General features: G+C 30.6%; 1 protein-coding gene across 1 annotated transcript in view; it reads right to left on the bottom strand.

Annotated features, from left to right (window-relative positions):
- The window catches only part of LOC125055242, a 72,439-nt gene extending 53,083 nt beyond the window's left edge, over positions 1-19,356 (bottom strand). Inside the window, exons 1-2 of the mRNA XM_047657615.1 lie at positions 19,278-19,356; positions 12,638-12,749 (exon numbers count right to left, since the gene is read on the bottom strand). Coding sequence (XP_047513571.1) covers positions 12,638-12,683 — 46 coding nt within the window. The 5' untranslated portion in view covers positions 12,684-12,749; positions 19,278-19,356. The remainder of the gene's footprint in view (positions 1-12,637; positions 12,750-19,277) is intronic.
- Between the last annotated feature and the right edge of the window lie 587 nt (positions 19,357-19,943).

Here is a 19,943-nt window from a genome sequence, read left to right as displayed (position 1 = left end):
CTGTCAACTTATAAAAAAAGGTTTAATGAAAAACTTAATTAGATTTTGTCTTAATATATTGTTGCAAAGAAGAAGACCATACTTTCGTTAAATACTTCAGAACAACCGTAAAGTTTATTTTCAGGTAGTAAAATTCAGAATTCAGAATTCAGTAAAATCGAACCCAGTTGCAGAGTAAAACTATCCATGTTTTACGCAAGTATTTCACTATTATTTCAAGAGAAATAATATAAGAATTGTACAACAAAAATAGCGCTTAAAATACTTTGGTCCGGAGTCATATCCAGTGTTGCAGTGTGGCGTGGTACGCACTATGCTGCACATAAGTTAAGACTAGGGAATACAGAAAAGTTGGCATATTTTGGGGTTTTTTCATCTATATTGTTCGGCGGGTCTTATCAAATAAGTAATCATAATCATAATAATTTATTTGCAAGAATATGTTATAAAAATCTGATGGTTGTACAATCTAAACTCCGCATGTTCTGCCACATATAATGGCGTGCAAATTTATCTTACATAATTAAAAATTAGAATTTTACGTAGTAGTTATATATTACAATCAAACCTTATGTGATTTTATAATCACATTATTTATTTTTTATATCTTTTAATATTATTGATCGCTTTAAAATCTTGTCCTAAATGGTGAGTCCATTATACGGCGGACATGTCTGTTATATATAAAATTTATCAAGCCTTTTGCCTTCAAAAATATACTATATTCCTTGCCTACCGGTATCCCGTTAGTAATTAAAGGTTGAATACCCTTTCGTAGAACTATTCTAGGTTCTAACACTGCTATTCTTAGAAAGTGTAATGCTAATAAATTTTCCCCTGAAATTGACTCTTTCCAAAACTTTGCAATAGGTTTTCATTTATATCTCTCGCTTTTTAAATCACATATTTCTAGTTTTTATGAATTCTGTTTTAGTTATTAGGTATAAAGCATGCTGTGTTGCCTGTCAATAGATATACAATTAGTTTTAATTTTATGTATGTTTCTTATTTCTCTAATTGGTAATTCATGACAACCTTTAAGCACGTTACTTTACTATTCACAGTTCAACATAATAATAGGTATCTTCAAATCAAATTAAAATTGATTTATAAATATATGAGAGCCAATATTAAAAATTATATAACCATAAAATATTGTTCAAATACTTAATCCTATTATTATGTAATCGTATAGTTTTACAGATTATTTTTATTTCTTGAATTTTTCGACAATCAATTCGAAATGCCGACTTTTTAAGCACACTCCTAATGAAATGGAATTTCCATCATAAAAACAATCACAGCTTAAACCAATTTTGGCTCCACTTCTACAAAATGTTACTTGTCTATACCCTCAATTCCCTAAGGAGCTCTCAACGTGCGTAAAGCTTATGTGGCCGTGCTGAGTAGGGGCTTATATTCTGATTGTAACATTGTTTGAATTTCAATACTCCTTTGGGATTTCATCGGTAATATTATGATTAGGTTTGACTTTTCCTTATTGAGAATTTCGTCAGTTTTCACGTTTGAATAGAAAAGGCAGAAATTGCGTTAAAAAACGCTCAGTTGTGAAACGACGGACGTCAAGGTGATACGGATGGTATTTTGTATTCTGCCTTGACGTCCGATGACAAAACTCAGCTGCAGGTATTAGTCCGCATTACTTATCTGAACACTATCCATGGTAGATGCGGTAGAAGATGCAGAGAGATCCCACATCTGTACGCAACGCCAAGGGATTGCTCGGAAAGTGACTGGTCGTCGACGATTCGAATCACTCTTCGTTGAATACGGTCAAGTGGAAGGAGCTGGTACTCGTGAGCTCCCGCCCAGAGATGAGAACAGTACTCCATGTGGGGCCGAATTTGCGCTTTATAAAGTTGCAAGCGGTGGCCCGGGGTGAATTACCGTCTCGCCTTGCTGAGCACACCAAACTTCTTAGAGGCTAACTTAGCCTTTCCTTCCAAATGACCGCGAAATTGAACGTCATTCATATTAATAATGTACTTAAAATATAATTTGTTAACAGATTTTTATATTCAATTCTATATAAATTTGTCATGAATTTACTAAAGTTTGTACAATGCAAGAACCTAGATAGACTATAATAGATGGTTATAAAATTTCCGTACTCTAAAAACGTCTAACGGTAAACTTCGTTCGAGCTTTTTGGACTCGTTGAAGGGTTTACTCTTCCCAAAATAGTTAGGTTTAGACAAACAAGTCTTCCAACTCTTCATAATTGCAATGTTTGAATATGGAATATTTATTCTTCATTATTTAAATCTTTTATGCACTGTTCTACACACGTGCCCTTAAAAGTAGCGCTGGAATTTAAGAAGCAAAATGCGTTCATTTACCACAACCAATTATGCCCCGACGTTGTGCGTACTTAACAGCATGGTCATGGGTTGACACCGCAGTTAATAGTGCAATACTAAGCAATACTGCAATAAAGCAAATTTTAACAAAAAAGTTTTAAGCTACTTTTAGAAGCATAAGTGTTTAGTTATGTCAACCCACTTGCTAAATATTAATATAATACTGTTGATCCGTGACCAATAGTGATTATTGCAAGTAGAAAATTATTGTTTTTTTTTTTATTATATAATTGTAAATTGCATGTTTTTTTTTTAATCTACTTTGTTTTTTTTTTACTTTTAATGTTTAAGTTATTTTCTCTTCTTCATTGTAATGTTTCCCTTTAAATGTTGTGCACACTTGTTATTGATGCACATGCATGTATCTTGTTTTCTATGTTATGTGTTCTCTATAAGTGTTTGTATGTGTTTCGTTAGTGTGCCTTTTAAAATAAAATAAATAAAATAATTAATATTCTTTAAGCACGTTTTAAAAAAAAAATACATAAACATACATATTTTCCTTGATTTGACAGCGTTTTTTATCCTGTAAAGTTTTATATATGATAATCGAAATAGGAGGCGACATTAAGTTTAATTTAAATACTATTATGATTTCCTCTGTTCATACAGCAAATACAATATCAGAACTGAATATTAATACTCATTCCAATCAAATCGATGTTTGTCTCTCTTGTTTGCTGACACCCTTCCTTCCCCTCAACAGATATACAAATATATACTGTTATATTCGTACGGCGTGAGAAATTTGTATTGATGAAGATTAATTGCTTTCTATGTAAATACTTTGAACAGTGTTAGTCTAATGGCTTCAGCGTGCGATTCTCATCCCCGAGGTCGAAGGGTCGATTCCTGGCCGTGCTTCAATGAACTTTTTGTCTATTGCACCTAATACTCTCTAGTGCGGCGAAGAAAAACATTGTAAGGAAACCGTCATGTCTCAAATGTTGAAACTGACATGTGTCAGGAGGGGTGGTGATCATCTACTTGTCTATATAAAAATGATCATAATAGTACGGGAGGTAGCAACGTTTTCGAGAAAGAATTTCAGGTCAGCTGATTTTGTGATATGTCTTCCTTCTTGCACTTCCGGTTAGAGTCTGGGCAATCTGGCTGGCGGTAGTGGTTGCGTTCATTAGTGCGCATCCTATCTGTCCAGGTAAAAATCCTGGATTTTAAAAGCATTTTAAGAAGCGTAATTTTTAATTTTTCGTTTTTAAATACGTCTACCTGACATACTTTTTTTATTGCCAGACATTTTTCACGTTGCTAACTATGTGCCAGACGCGATTTTAAGTTTTATTTTTATGAAAATTTCAAAGCATTTTAGAATGTCTGTAATTTTAATATTATGTTATTTAAATATAAGGAAAACTGAAAATGAATTTGCCAGACATTAATTCGGTTGTTAAGTCTTGAATTAAAATGATAAAGTATTGCAGTATGATGAAGCATTGCATTTTAAGAAGCGTAATTTTTGATTTTTCCTTTTTAAATATGTCTACCTGACATACTTTTTTTATTGCCAGACATTTTGCACGTTGCTAACTATGTGCCAGACGCGATTTTAAGTTTTATTTTTATGAAAATTTCAAAGCATTTTAGAATGTCTGTAATTTTAATATTATGTTATTTAAATATAAGGAAAACTGAAAATGAATTTGCCAGACATTAATTCGGTTGTTAAGTCTTGAATTAAAATGATAAAGTTTTGCAGTATGATGAAGCATTGCATTTTAAGAAGCGTAATTTTTGATTTTTCCTTTTTAAATACGTCTACCTGACATACTTTTTTTATTGCCAGACATTTTTCACGTTGCTAACTATGTGCCAGACGCGATTTTAAGTCTTATTTTTATAAAAATTTCAAAGCATTTTAGAATGTCTGTAATTTTAATATTATGTTATTTAAATATAATAAAAACTGAAAATGAATTTGCCAGACATTAATTCGATTGTTAAGTCTTGAATTAAAATGATAAAGTATTGCAGTATAATGAAGCATTGCATTTTAAGAAGCGTAATTTTTGATTTTTCCTTTTTAAATACGTCTACCTGACATACTTTTTTTATTGCCAGACATTTTTCACGTTGCTAACTATGTGCCAGACGCGATTTTAAGTTTTATTTTTATAAAAATTTCAAAGCATTTTAGAATGTCTGTAATTTTAATATTATGTTATTTAAATATAATAAAAACTGAAAATGAATTTGCCAGACATTAATTCGATTGTTAAGTCTTGAATTAAAATGATAAAGTATTGCAGTATAATGAAGCATTGCATTTTAAGAAGCGTAATTTTTGATTTTTCCTTTTTAAATACGTCTACCTGACATACTTTTTTTATTGCCAGACATTTTTCGCGTTGCTAACTATGTGCCAGACGCGATTTTAAGTTTTATTTTTATGAAAATTTCAAAGCATTTTAGAATGTCTGTAATTTTAATATTATGTTATTTAAATATAAGGAAAACTGAAAATGAATTTGCCAGACATTAATTCGGTTGTTAAGTCTTGAATTAAAATGATAAAGTTTTGCAGTATGATGAAGCATTGCATTTTAAGAAGCGTAATTTTTGATTTTTCCTTTTTAAATACGTCTACCTGACATACTTTTTTTATTGCCAGACATTTTTCACGTTGCTAACTATGTGCCAGACGCGATTTTAAGTCTTATTTTTATAAAAATTTCAAAGCATTTTAGAATGTCTGTAATTTTAATATTATGTTATTTAAATATAAGAAAAACTGAAAATGAATTTGCCAGACATTAATTCGATTGTTAAGTCTTGAATTAAAATGATAAAGTATTGCAGTATGATGAAGCATTGCATTTTAAGAAGCGTAATTTTTGATTTTTCCCTTTTAAATACGTCTACCTGACATACTTTTTTTATTGCCAGACATTTTTCACGTTGCTAACTATGTGCCAGACGCGATTTTAAGTTTTATTTTTATAAAAATTTCAAAGCATTTTAGAATGTCTGTAATTTTAATATTATGTTATTTAAATATAATAAAAACTGAAAATGAATTTGCCAGACATTAATTCGATTGTTAAGTCTTGAATTAAAATGATAAAGTATTGCAGTATGATGAAGCATTGCATTTTAAGAAGCGTAATTTTTGATTTTTCCTTTTTAAATACGTCTACCTGACATACTTTTTTTATTGCCAGACATTTTTCACGTTGCTAACTATGTGCCAGACGCGATTTTAAGTTTTATTTTTATAAAAATTTCAAAGCATTTTAGAATGTCTGTAATTTTAATATTATGTTATTTAAATATAAGGAAAACTGAAAATGAATTTGCCAGACATTAATTCGGTTGTTAAGTCTTGAATTAAAATGATAAAGTATTGCAGTATAATGAAGCATTGCATTTTAAGAAGCGTAATTTTTGATTTTTCCTTTTTAAATACGTCTACCTGACATACTTTTTTTATTGCCAGACATTTTTCACGTTGCTAACTTTGTGCCAGACGCGATTTTAAGTTTTATTTTTATAAAAATTTCAAAGCATTTTAGAATGTCTGTAATTTTAATATTATGTTATTTAAATATAAGGAAAACTGAAAATGAATTTGCCAGACATTAATTCGATTGTTAAGTCTTGAATTAAAATGATAAAGTATTGCAGTATGATGAAGCATTGCATTTTAAGAAGCGTAATTTTTGATTTTTCCTTTTTAAATACGTCTACCTGACATACTTTTTTTATTGCCAGACATTTTTCACGTTGCTAACTATGTGCCAGACGCGATTTTAAGTTTTATTTTTATAAAAATTTCAAAGCATTTTAGAATGTCTGTAATTTTAATATTATGTTATTTAAATATAAGGAAAACTGAAAATGAATTTGCCAGACATTAATTCGGTTGTTAAGTCTTGAATTAAAATGATAAAGTTTTGCAGTATGATGAAGCATTGCATTTTAAGAAGCGTAATTTTTGATTTTTCCTTTTTAAATACGTCTACCTGACATACTTTTTTTATTGCCAGACATTTTTCACGTTGCTAACTATGTGCCAGACGCGATTTTAAGTCTTATTTTTATAAAAATTTCAAAGCATTTTAGAATGTCTGTAATTTTAATATTATGTTATTTAAATATAATAAAAACTGAAAATGAATTTGCCAGACATTAATTCGATTGTTAAGTCTTGAATTAAAATGATAAAGTATTGCAGTATAATGAAGCATTGCATTTTAAGAAGCGTAATTTTTGATTTTTCCTTTTTAAATACGTCTACCTGACATACTTTTTTTATTGCCAGACATTTTTCACGTTGCTAACTATGTGCCAGACGCGATTTTAAGTTTTATTTTTATAAAAATTTCAAAGCATTTTAGAATGTCTGTAATTTTAATATTATGTTATTTAAATATAATAAAAACTGAAAATGAATTTGCCAGACATTAATTCGATTGTTAAGTCTTGAATTAAAATGATAAAGTATTGCAGTATAATGAAGCATTGCATTTTAAGAAGCGTAATTTTTGATTTTTCCTTTTTAAATACGTCTACCTGACATACTTTTTTTATTGCCAGACATTTTTCGCGTTGCTAACTATGTGCCAGACGCGATTTTAAGTTTTATTTTTATGAAAATTTCAAAGCATTTTAGAATGTCTGTAATTTTAATATTATGTTATTTAAATATAAGGAAAACTGAAAATGAATTTGCCAGACATTAATTCGGTTGTTAAGTCTTGAATTAAAATGATAAAGTTTTGCAGTATGATGAAGCATTGCATTTTAAGAAGCGTAATTTTTGATTTTTCCTTTTTAAATACGTCTACCTGACATACTTTTTTTATTGCCAGACATTTTTCACGTTGCTAACTATGTGCCAGACGCGATTTTAAGTCTTATTTTTATAAAAATTTCAAAGCATTTTAGAATGTCTGTAATTTTAATATTATGTTATTTAAATATAAGAAAAACTGAAAATGAATTTGCCAGACATTAATTCGATTGTTAAGTCTTGAATTAAAATGATAAAGTATTGCAGTATGATGAAGCATTGCATTTTAAGAAGCGTAATTTTTGATTTTTCCCTTTTAAATACGTCTACCTGACATACTTTTTTTATTGCCAGACATTTTTCACGTTGCTAACTATGTGCCAGACGCGATTTTAAGTTTTATTTTTATAAAAATTTCAAAGCATTTTAGAATGTCTGTAATTTTAATATTATGTTATTTAAATATAATAAAAACTGAAAATGAATTTGCCAGACATTAATTCGATTGTTAAGTCTTGAATTAAAATGATAAAGTATTGCAGTATGATGAAGCATTGCATTTTAAGAAGCGTAATTTTTGATTTTTCCTTTTTAAATACGTCTACCTGACATACTTTTTTTATTGCCAGACATTTTTCACGTTGCTAACTATGTGCCAGACGCGATTTTAAGTTTTATTTTTATAAAAATTTCAAAGCATTTTAGAATGTCTGTAATTTTAATATTATGTTATTTAAATATAAGGAAAACTGAAAATGAATTTGCCAGACATTAATTCGGTTGTTAAGTCTTGAATTAAAATGATAAAGTATTGCAGTATAATGAAGCATTGCATTTTAAGAAGCGTAATTTTTGATTTTTCCTTTTTAAATACGTCTACCTGACATACTTTTTTTATTGCCAGACATTTTTCACGTTGCTAACTATGTGCCAGACGCGATTTTAAGTTTTATTTTTATAAAAATTTCAAAGCATTTTAGAATGTCTGTAATTTTAATATTATGTTATTTAAATATAATAAAAACTGAAAATGAATTTGCCAGACATTAATTCGATTGTTAAGTCTTGAATTAAAATGATAAAGTATTGCAGTATGATGAAGCATTGCATTTTAAGAAGCGTAATTTTTGATTTTTCCTTTTTAAATACGTCTACCTGACATACTTTTTTTATTGCCAGACATTTTTCACGTTGCTAACTATGTGCCAGACGAGATTTTAAGTTTTATTTTTATAAAAATTTCAAAGCATTTTAGAGTGTCTGTAATTTTAATATTATGTTATTTAAATATAATAAAAACTGAAAATGAATTTGCCAGACATTAATTCGATTGTTAAGTCTTGAATTAAAATGATAAAGTATTGCAGTATAATGAAGCATTGCATTTTAAGAAGCGTAATTTTTGATTTTTCCTTTTTAAATACGTCTACCTGACATACTTTTTTTATTGCCAGACATTTTTCACGTTGCTAACTATGTGCCAGACGCGATTTTAAGTTTTATTTTTATAAAAATTTCAAAGCATTTTAGAATGTCTGTAATTTTAATATTATGTTATTTAAATATAATAAAAACTGAAAATGAATTTGCCAGACATTAATTCGATTGTTAAGAGATAGAGATATAGTTTTAGAAGATAACGAAAGTTCCCAAGAAGATGATATGAATGACACCGACAAAGACAGCGACGATGATGATGATGATTATGAAGATGCCTCTTTTTTGTGACGTCACTATACGCTAAAAAAACTTGAAAACTTAATATTAATTATTCATAACTTACATTTAGTAATTAGGACAATTTAAATAAAGTGTTGATTATTAATTTTAATCAAATTTTATATTCCTTTTTATGCTCGTACTACAAGCATTATACTGCAATACTTTTCATGACTTTTACATTTTAATTCAAGGCTTAACAATCGAATTAATGTCTGGCAAATTCATTTTCAGTTTTTCTTATATTTAAATAACATAATATTAAAATTACAGACATTCTAAAATGCTTTGAAATTTTTATAAAAAAAAACTAAAAATCGCGTCTGGTACATAGTTAGCAACGTGAAAATTTTCTGGCAATAAAAAAAGTATGTCAGGTAGACGTATTTAAAAAGGAAAAATCAAAAATTACGCTTCTTAAAATGCAATGCTTCATCATACTGCAATACTTTATCATTTTAATTCAAGACTTAACAACCGAATTAATGTCTGGCAAATTCATTTTCAGTTTTCCTTATATTTAAATAACATAATATTAAAATTACAGACATTCTAAAATGCTTTGAAATTTTCATAAAAATAAAACTTAAAATCGCGTCTGGCACATAGTTAACAATGGGAAAAATGTCTGGCAATAAAAAAAGTATGTCAGGTAGACGTATTTAAAAAGGAAAAATCAAAAATTACGCTTCTTAAAATGCAATGCTTCATCATACTGCAATACTTTATCATTTTAATTCAAGACTTAACAACCGAATTAATGTCTGGCAAATTCATTTTCAGTTTTTCTTATATTTAAGTAACATAATATTAAAATTACAGACATTCTAAAATGCTTTGAAATTTTCATAAAAATAAAACTTAAAATCGCGTCTGGCACATAGTTAACAATGGGAAAAATGTCTGGCAATAAAAAAAGTATGTCAGGTAGACGTATTTAAAAAGGAAAAATCAAAAATTACGCTTCTTAAAATGCATTGCTTCATCATACTGCAATACTTTATCATTTTAATTCAAGACTTAACAATCGAATTAATGTCTGGCAAATTCATTTTCAGTTTTCCTTATATTTAAATAACATAATATTAAAATTACAGACATTCTAAAATGCTTTGAAATTTTCATAAAAATAAAACTTAAAATCGCGTCTGGCACATAGTTAGCAACGTGCAAAATGTCTGGCAATAAAAAAAGTATGTCAGGTAGACGTATTTAAAAAGGAAAAATCAAAAATTACGCTTCTTAAAATGCAATGCTTCATCATACTGCAATACTTTATCATTTTAATTCAAGACTTAACAATCGAATTAATGTCTGGCAAATTCATTTTCAGTTTTCCTTATATTTAAATAACATAATATTAAAATTACAGACATTCTAAAATGCTTTGAAATTTTCATAAAAATAAAACTTAAAATCGCGTCTGGCACATAGTTAGCAACGTGAAAAATGTCTGGCAATAAAAAAAGTATGTCAGGTAGACGTATTTAAAAACGAAAAATTAAAAATTACGCTTCTTAAAATGCTTTTAAAATCCAGGATTTTTACCTGGACAGATAGGATGCGCACTAATGAACGCAACCACTACCGCCAGCCAGATTGCCCAGACTCTAACCGGAAGTGCAAGAAGGAAGACATATCACAAAATCAGCTGACCTAAAATTCTTTTTTTTCAAACGTTGCTACCTCCCGTACTATAAGAGACGGATGAAATCTAAAGCCAACACACATTTAGGGTTGTAGCACAACTGGATTGTTAATATTTGTAAATACTTTGATATATATTGTATATTATACTACTTTCTTCTATTTGTAAGTAGTACTTTGATTTTTTAAATTAGTGTGATGTTGCAACTTTAAAACAGTAGGTAGGTTACCTAACTTTTAAATTCATAATAAATTTACAAAAAATCTAGCATTTGTAAATACTTACATATAAGTTGTATATAGAATTGTTATATAATAGATATCTTATAGGTAAGTATATAAACCTTATATATTATGTACTATCAATAGTCAGGATCTCAACGTTTATCTCCGACTCCTGTTGTGTCTGTTTAATTAATATTGTTTGAGTCAATATAAATAGGCATCTAAACTCATTCCAAGACATCCGGCGACCACGCACGAGGCGATTTTACTATGAGGATTACTAGCTTATAAATATCTCTGAATAATTCAATTCTTAATTAATCCAGTAGTGCGCAACAGAAACATTTTGATGGCATCATCCTATAAATTAGAAAATCGGGATCAAAATACCCATTGAAAACGATAATAATTGAATTGCCGAAGTTACATATTTTGCCAATATATTACATTCGAATTATACGTATGAGCGAAGTCCTTCCGTTCGGCCGGGCATAATATTTGTGAAATATTAGGGAAAATAGTCGCTATAATTTATTCAGGACAAAAGTTTTATTCTACGTATTTTTTGTAGAACGGCGAAGAAACAGTCAAAACTTTTCTCTAAGAAAAATTATAGTAATTAGTTCTGACTAAATTATTGCTAAAGGTATATTTAAAATTGTATCTTTGTGTTAATGTAGCCTTTATTATTAGACGAAAAACATAACCCAACGTGCGTTTCTATATTGCGGACTAAAGGTAGATTTCCTCTAAGATTTAAATATAAAACGGAGAGCAAATGTCTGAGATGCAATACATATATTTCATCTAAATCTGAACGGCAACATTTATTTAGATAATGCAATCGGTTTTCGCAACATACTAAAGACGGTAACGGTAATCTTTCATTAAAGTAATAGGTCATACCAAGTTTTTTAGAAGCTTATAAACGTATCCATTAAACAATTTTGATATCTGGAACTCGACCCACTCCAGGCTCTGAGCTAAGTGTGCAGTCCCTAGATTTTCAAAGCGACCGCCAGAGGCTCGCCTCTTCTATCTAAAGATCTTTTCAAGCTCTATTGAGGCTGACCATAAAGCCGTTACTATAACTAAAAAAGCTCCCGACAAAGCAATGTCCTGCGGGCTTTCCAAGCGTTGCTTTAAGCTGCTAATGACAGCGTCTTTTTTAAGTTTTTAAAGGGTTATATTGCATCGATGCTTTTGACTTTAAGGTTTAAAATGGTAAGGGTTGAAAGATTTTATGGCCAATATTCTAATATCCATTTATTGATACTTTATGAAGTCTTATTTCTTAATATTACGATATTATTATAGAAGGTTAATAGCTTTCCGCCTTATGTTCACTTGATATTTTAAGATATTCTTACTGTATCTGTCTACCATCGTTAATATTATATTGCTATAATAAAATTAATATTATTATATTATTATTAATATTATTATTAATATTATTAGTATACAATAGACATAAATTTTTAAAGAATAATCCAATGGAACACCGATAACTTTTAAATAGGAGGACGGCGAGAACTGTAACGAACCTGGGTCTTTTAGGGCCTTAACATACTAGCGATTTGAGAGCGGTTGCGGGGCGGGACGGGCGCCCGTAAATAATTGTTACGTTTAGTAAACGAATAAAAAATAATCCAAAACATGTTCGCGATTGTTCGAGACTGTACAAAATGGCGTCCACGCTGCTGTTATTCGCGGCGGTCTCGCTGCGCGTCCACAACGAATTCACTGCGAATGCGCGGCGTCTTCGCAACGTATTCGCTGCGTGCCCGCTCTGCCCCGAAGCCGCTCGCAAACCGCTAGTGTGCTAAGGCCCTTAGGTAGCTCTGGCAATGGTATTTTTTTTTTTAACTTGACTGATAAATGACAACTAGCCAACAGTATCTAAAGACTTACTTACCAATAAGTAGAAGAGAGTAGAGAGTGCGGGGGTGCCGGCGCGGCATCGTGCAGGGGAGAGGGATGTGTGCGAGCAGGACGGAGATACCGGCTCATCTGCACGGCCGCTGCATCTGAAAAAGGTATTATTGGTCATTATAGGATAATCCATTTTTGTTTAATTAGTTAATTATAATTATAAGTGACAATTTACCCGATATATTATATTTTACGAGTTAAACACGTTTCAACACGTAGAAAGTTAAAAAAACTAATCACCATTGCCCAAATACAATAATCTATATGGGAAAAAACATGAGACTATCTTATTCCTAATTTAATAAACTCGCTACCAGCTGCACTTATTACTGTCATAACAAGAAATAATATTAAATTTAAATTATTGCATAAACCAAACAATTATAAATTATGCATAACCAAAAATTATACTAATCAGACATAATCTTCATTAAAGTCTTATTCAAATACAGGAATACAACCTGGGGGTACAAGTGTATGTAAAAAGTCGAAAACTTAATTTGTATGAATATGCCAGTTCGTGTCGACAAATTAACATACACTTCTATACAACTCTATAATAATTCCACTGTATACGAATGAGAATTCTCGTTGAAAACAGGTTTCTTCCATTGGCTATCTATGGAACGTCGATGTTTCAAGGTATGGCGCAATTAATTATTATTATTTAATGGCTATTGTTATGACGTGTGTGTCATTTGGCCTAAGTATATAAGTTAATTATATAAATCGGTTCGACGTCTTGCTGGACAGAAAAATTGTGTCCAGTTTGTGTTTCCACCACACTGTTATAAACTTCTTTTTTATTTCAGATTATGTATACAATAAATAAAGAAAAGGGTGCGTGTAATTATGTACGCGCGTAAGAAGTTATACTTCTTTGGCATTATTAAAAATAGTTTTTGATTGCATGCAAATAATTAATTACAATTAAATAATCAAAGACTGGAAAAGGAGTCATTATGTATAGTCAATAAAGTTCAGTTTACATTTGAAAAATTAAATAAATAAATATTTATTATTATGCTCTTACATTAAGTGTAACATAAATTCTATTATTATTCGAATGTTGTTTTTAAATTATGTCCAATGCCGTAGCACCTTCCGTGGGCAACTTCATTCTGTTAATTTTGTGTCACGGTGCGCGCGCATCATAAAATTTCACTCTCATCAATATTTCATAACACGCCTAAAGAAGTATAACTTCAACAAGATAAAGCCTTATATTCTTATACTAGTAACGATGACGTGGCAACGTATTTATTAGGGACGGTAAAATATTGTGAATCCCGTTTATGACGTAATTCGGCTGAAGGCCCGTGTCTAGTAGCCTTAAGCGAGTTACTATTTTTGTTTTAGTTTTCAAAAGAAATTGTTTATACTATACTATTTATAATATATTCGACTTAGATATTTTGTTTTATTTAAACTTATTTTAAAACAAACACAAAAGATATTTGATCGCATCTTAGAGGTAACAAAGCTTGTTTATGGGCACACTAAAGTTGTAACAAGTGCAATAAAGGTGCAGTAGATGGTACGCCGTTAATTTTACTGATAAATAACAAGACAACATTTATTTGCAATAGTTACAATGCAAAGGAAATTGTACGCAATAAGAAAAACACATGTGGCAAGACTGTAGACTTGTGATAGATGTGACATTAGAATCTAAATAGATATAGTGCCTGGAAGAGATCGCTCGGAAGTGATAAGGCCGCCAGTTGCCCTCCTTTTTATTTAATTATCTTAATTGTACTGTATTTCTGTATACTAGCAACGAAGTGTTAATAAATGAATAAGTATATTATAGTGTTATCTATTTTATTACAGATATATTTTATAATAAACAAAAGTCCAGTCCAGTTGTAATACTATACAATAGGGACGTCAGATTTCTGTCTCTCTCTCCCTGCTCTTTTACTTTAAAGGTAAGTAGATGATCAGCTCATGTCTCATACATGTCATACATTTTAGGAAAGGAAAAAACGCCAACACATGCCAGTTGCCTCACGGTATTTTCTACTACCGTAAGTTCAATTAAAAGGCCTTCAAGCCTCTGGACATGATCAACAAGGCAAAAAGGTTCCTCCACACTACCGCTGCAGCTATATAAAGCGCTAATTTGACCACACATGTGCTAGCAGTAACAGCTTCCTTCCAGCAGTAACAAAAAGCTAAAAACCATAATGACGCTTCTAAGTACCAATTGCAATACTAACAGCGTAGATCACCCATTGAGGTGAGGTTTGATAGACCCCTTTGGTTGTCTATGGTGTGTTATTTTTTTTAAATTAGCTGGCTGGTAACACAACTTTAAAGAAATTAACTATTTTGCTACCCACAAGAACTGGATGTAAATCATTCTATATTTAAACGGCGATTGAGCATTAGGTTTAAAGTCAAGATCGTTTTAAACTTATCACATAACCAACGCTTAGCTAATCCGTGTAATCGTGCCTCGCGACCTTCGCAAAGGCTTCCCAGCTTAGCTAATCTCTTTGTAGACGAATCCTCACTTGTAACCCCGCTTTAGGGAAACGAAATGAAATTAGATACAAATTGCTAAATTGGAGCTATTCCAAATTACAATTATACGTGAATTGTGTGACAAATACAGATGATACTGCTGAAATAACTTAAAAGACGTATTTTCTGTTTCGTAAACCAATTGTTATTAAGGTAAGGTCGCCAAACTTCGTCTCCGAGCTTAATTTCGTCCCCGTCGATATTTCTCTAAATTACGTCATATAATTTTAATTCCTCAAATCTAGTTTTGTGAGTCGGCCATTGTAAAAGTTTGACAGTGAAACGCAGCTCCTGGCTTCTGAAAACGCTGAAATCTTTTTTTGACATGCTGAATATTTTAACTTGAACTACAAAAGGTTAATTTCAACCCCGCAATTAGCATAGTTCAGATTGAAATTCTAACTGCGAAAGGTAAGAAAAACCAGTTCATAAATTGTCGCCTGCTGAAAGGGGAGGGTTACTGTTGTCACTTGTATGTTAGCGTCTGGTCAATTCCTCCATTAATGGTGTTATCCAGAAAAAAAACAATAAGCTGAACTTATTGACGGAGAACCTCCACGCACCATAGACCTCTGGGCACCACGTCATCGTTCGGGATGGATCCAGCTTGAGTTATTCACAAAATAGCTATTTTGTGTCCATATTAAAACCATCGGGATACAAAGGGATACAAAACGTATCCAATGCGAAATTTCTATATAGACAATAATTACACCTCTACAGATGCTTGGGGGGGTTGAATGCTTTGAGAAATAACTAAAACAATGTTCAATAGAAGTCTGATTAGGTTTCCTAATTATGATTATTATTATACCTTAAGTTTTACCTTAAACATAGCATTAGGCGTTTAAAAAATAATCAGAAAACCCTGGTTTTTGCTAAAGCTATTTTTGTAGAAAAAATACTCTACGGTAACAGTTACTGTACGGTTTCAACTTTCAACTTTGATGTTGTATTTATTACTTTGGTATATTTTAAAAATTACTTTTTTTACAAAAATGTGACGTTAATTGGCGACATTATGTCGTAAAGGCGCCTTCATTATTCTAAATCTAGGATTTAAATTTTCGCTTGTACTCATTGCTTGTTTCCTAACATCGGATGTTCACATATTCAATACCTCAATCAACCCAAAACCAATCATGCAAAACGTCAACTTCAATAGACAGAACACTCACCTAACACCCTCTATGTTGTATGCATATTAAAAGTTCTGTCAAGTCAGCTTCTAGATAAACCTCAAAAATTCCGACATAAGATTACATTAGCCCTAAAATTCCTTTGTTAAGTTACTTAAGTTATATCAGGATTGTATGAAGCCCTAAGTAGATAATCTCACTTAACTTACGTTTAGCAAAATCCTACTTAACGGCTTATCATCAAGCCATTGGAAACTACGATGAACCGGTTGAAATTTTTCATAAAGAGTTAAGTCTTTAAACAATTAACATTGTTATTTAAAAAAGAGACAAAAACCAAAGCCATAAGTGATCTAATTGGACAAAGGAAGAAGAACTATCTATCTTGACCATAAACAAAATTATAACTACGTACATTACAAACTACAAATTCTGAGTCATGCACTGACTGAAAAATTTCTGATTTTAATTTACATTTTCCATCTTCATCATCACCCAACTACTTGATACAACAGGAACAAGACGCTTGAAGAGAACTAAACCTTTTGAGGTAATAAAACTAGTGTAGTGAATATAAATGCAAACAATTCACACCAATTGACCTAGTCCCATGCTAAGCTGGTGAAGCTTGTGTTATGGGTACTAGGCAACGGATATATAGATAAACATATAAATACATATTTAAACACCCAAGACCTAAGCACAACACCAAATGCTCATCACATCGATGTTCGTCTCAGCCAGGGATCGAACCCGGGACCCATGGATTCGCAGTCAGGGGTACTAACCACTAGTGACTGGACCAATGAGTCGTCAAATCTCGAACAAACGAACATAGTGTCAAAATTATAGAACACTAAGACTGATAATGAACATTGGTAGTTTAAGCTAATCACTAATTTTGTATATATGTTATAGGCTAGATTGTAATTCATGTACAGTGTACATTCATGTGTATGTGTCGCACTGTTTTCTGTGAACTTAAATCTAGGAAAAAAAATTGCCAGAATTTTCTTAAAAATTTAATCATTCATTTTTGCTAATCATTTGTACAAAGATACTATTTTTTTGTAACTTATACATTTTAAATAAACTTTTATTTAGGATTAAGAAGTTACCTACTAACTTTCGTAGTCTGGATTCGTATGGGTGGAATCCCCGGGGTTGAAGTTTCTAGTAAAATTACAAGTTGCTGTCGGAAATATCCCCGTTTGATATATTGATGAAATGTTACCTCACATGCGTCGTCCATACAAATGAAAACATAAATACCGAACATATTAGTACCATTTAAGTTTAAACATGTGAAATCAAAATTATGTATTTTTTATTTAATTGTACTTTAAATTTAACTAATTTAAGGTAGGTAAATATGAAGTATGCGTCATGTATACATAACACACATAGCCCACTAATTTTTTAACATTTACATACATTTTATAATACCCGAACAATATTTTTTTTATTAATTAAACCAAAGTCGGTTTAAGGCTCTAAAAATATTTAGTAGCAATATTCCTTCTTGTATTACTTAAGATAATTAAATGTTTCATGTGTAATTAGTTTATTTATATATATATACATGTCATAAATATCCCATTTGGTTAATTTATGGTAATCCAAATTAAGAAAAATTATTACACGGCAAATCGAATAGTCCTTCGGTTTAAAGTCGGTAAAAAATAAACCACAATTTTAAATTTTTGCCGCGCGCTGTCTTGTCATCTCACAATAGGCAACTGTCAATTTTGACAGCTGCACAGATTACGTGAAATTGTCAACGGGTGCGAGGGATTTGGGCTGTTGTCCCCCGGGACCTCTCGGAACGGTATTAACAAGGATTACATCTGAATCAACGCTATGTTAATGAAGGTCGTTTACAATTTAAATGAATGGTCTGCATCACATTATATTGGGTATTTCGATTTGCCATTTAATTTATTTTTGAAGAGGCTTATACACAAAACACGTTGGTTAAATTATGTAGAAGTTAATTTCTTTATTATAAACAGTTTTAGGTAAGTCAAATAATTAATGAAAATCCACTAGCACGGGACTAGTAAGTGTACTAGCCATGCCTAGCAAAGACAATTAACACTGTTTACTTTACTTGTCTTTGGTACTAGGTTAGATATTTTTATTAATATTTTATTGAATGAATTAGACCTGTCGTAGCCAAGAGTTATTTCGATCAATTGAGAAACAATACTTAATATATGGACTTGATACTTCAGAATATGTTAAAGTGAAATGAATTTTTTTATTTTTTAAATCGCCGTAATAATCGTTTTTTTTATGAAAATTTATTGAAATACATTAAACTTCATCTACTTTGAACCAACAAATTTTTGGATGCTACTACCAGTTTATTCCTACACAAGGAATGCATGCGATCCTTTGCCAAAACAGGCAAATAATTTAAATATTATACTGTTATTTTTATAACTAAGATATAATAAGATATTAATTATAATGTCAAACAAATATAAAACATAATATTTACGAGACGCTATTTAAATGTTATTTTGTAATAGCTAATTAAAACCGAAAATTCTGTTTCCTAATGAGTTTTCTGAGCCGCCTGTAAAGACTTTGTTTTTAAATATTAACTAGATTTAATACTATTACTTTTTCCTTTATCCTACTTTGGTATACAACATAAATGTAAGAATAGGAGCAAGTTCAATATCACAAAATATAAGAAGTTGTCGGCGCATAAATTGTTGCCAAGTTCGTTAGATAAGATGGTACCAAGTTACTTGCATAATTTATAATATAATTCTAAAACATAATGTTTTAATCGGTAAACAAGAAAAATAATAAACAAATAAAAAAAGATTATATTCGCGATGTCCGGAAAAATTTGAAAGCTACGTAAAAATCTTGATATGATAAATTAATTTGAAAAAAAACAGTATTTTCAAAATAAATATTTTAACCCATAAATCAACTCACCGCGAATCGAAGGACGGAACACGACACAACACAAGCGCCCTTGCTGAGCGTCGCGCGAATACTGAATTTTTGGCACAATCTCACCCTACCCTCGTCCCACGTCCCTTAACCCCTCTGCCTTTTGATCGAACCACGAGGGACGATTACGATACGATACAGGATATGCCAATTTTGATCCATAGACTAGAAATAAAGTGAGGGTTAGAAATTAGAATCGGATGTGCGTTATAAAGCGTTCGTGTACAATTTAAGATAGTAGGAACTTATATATTTTAAAGAGACTTCCAAAGTGTTTTAATTTGTCTTTATATTCAGGTATATTTTAGACGGAAAGGTGTTTATTTAATGCCTGCCAAGAATATAGAAGAAAATTACAAACTAACTTTTTTTCGTTTTTTATTATTTAAAGAAATGGAATGTTATGCTACTATATAATCTTCCATTTATATTGTTGCTATGTAGTGCATATTCTCATTTAAATATATTCCTATGATACCAGTGTAATAATGGAAACAATAGTACTTATTAATGATTAGTTGCGCTATCATCAATAGCAAATAGCACAAGGCGTTATTTGAATGAAAACAAGAATATAAAGGCTTTGTTTATTTGAAGTATATAAGCGGGTTATATCGTGTCGTAGATATACTAGAAAGATGTCGTACG

This window comes from Pieris napi, chromosome 13 (genome assembly GCF_905475465.1).
Source record: "Pieris napi chromosome 13, ilPieNapi1.2, whole genome shotgun sequence".
Classification (NCBI taxonomy): Eukaryota; Metazoa; Arthropoda; class Insecta; order Lepidoptera; family Pieridae; genus Pieris; species Pieris napi.
The sequence above is the reverse complement of the archived record's forward strand: the minus strand, read 5'-3'. Positions and strand labels throughout refer to the sequence as shown.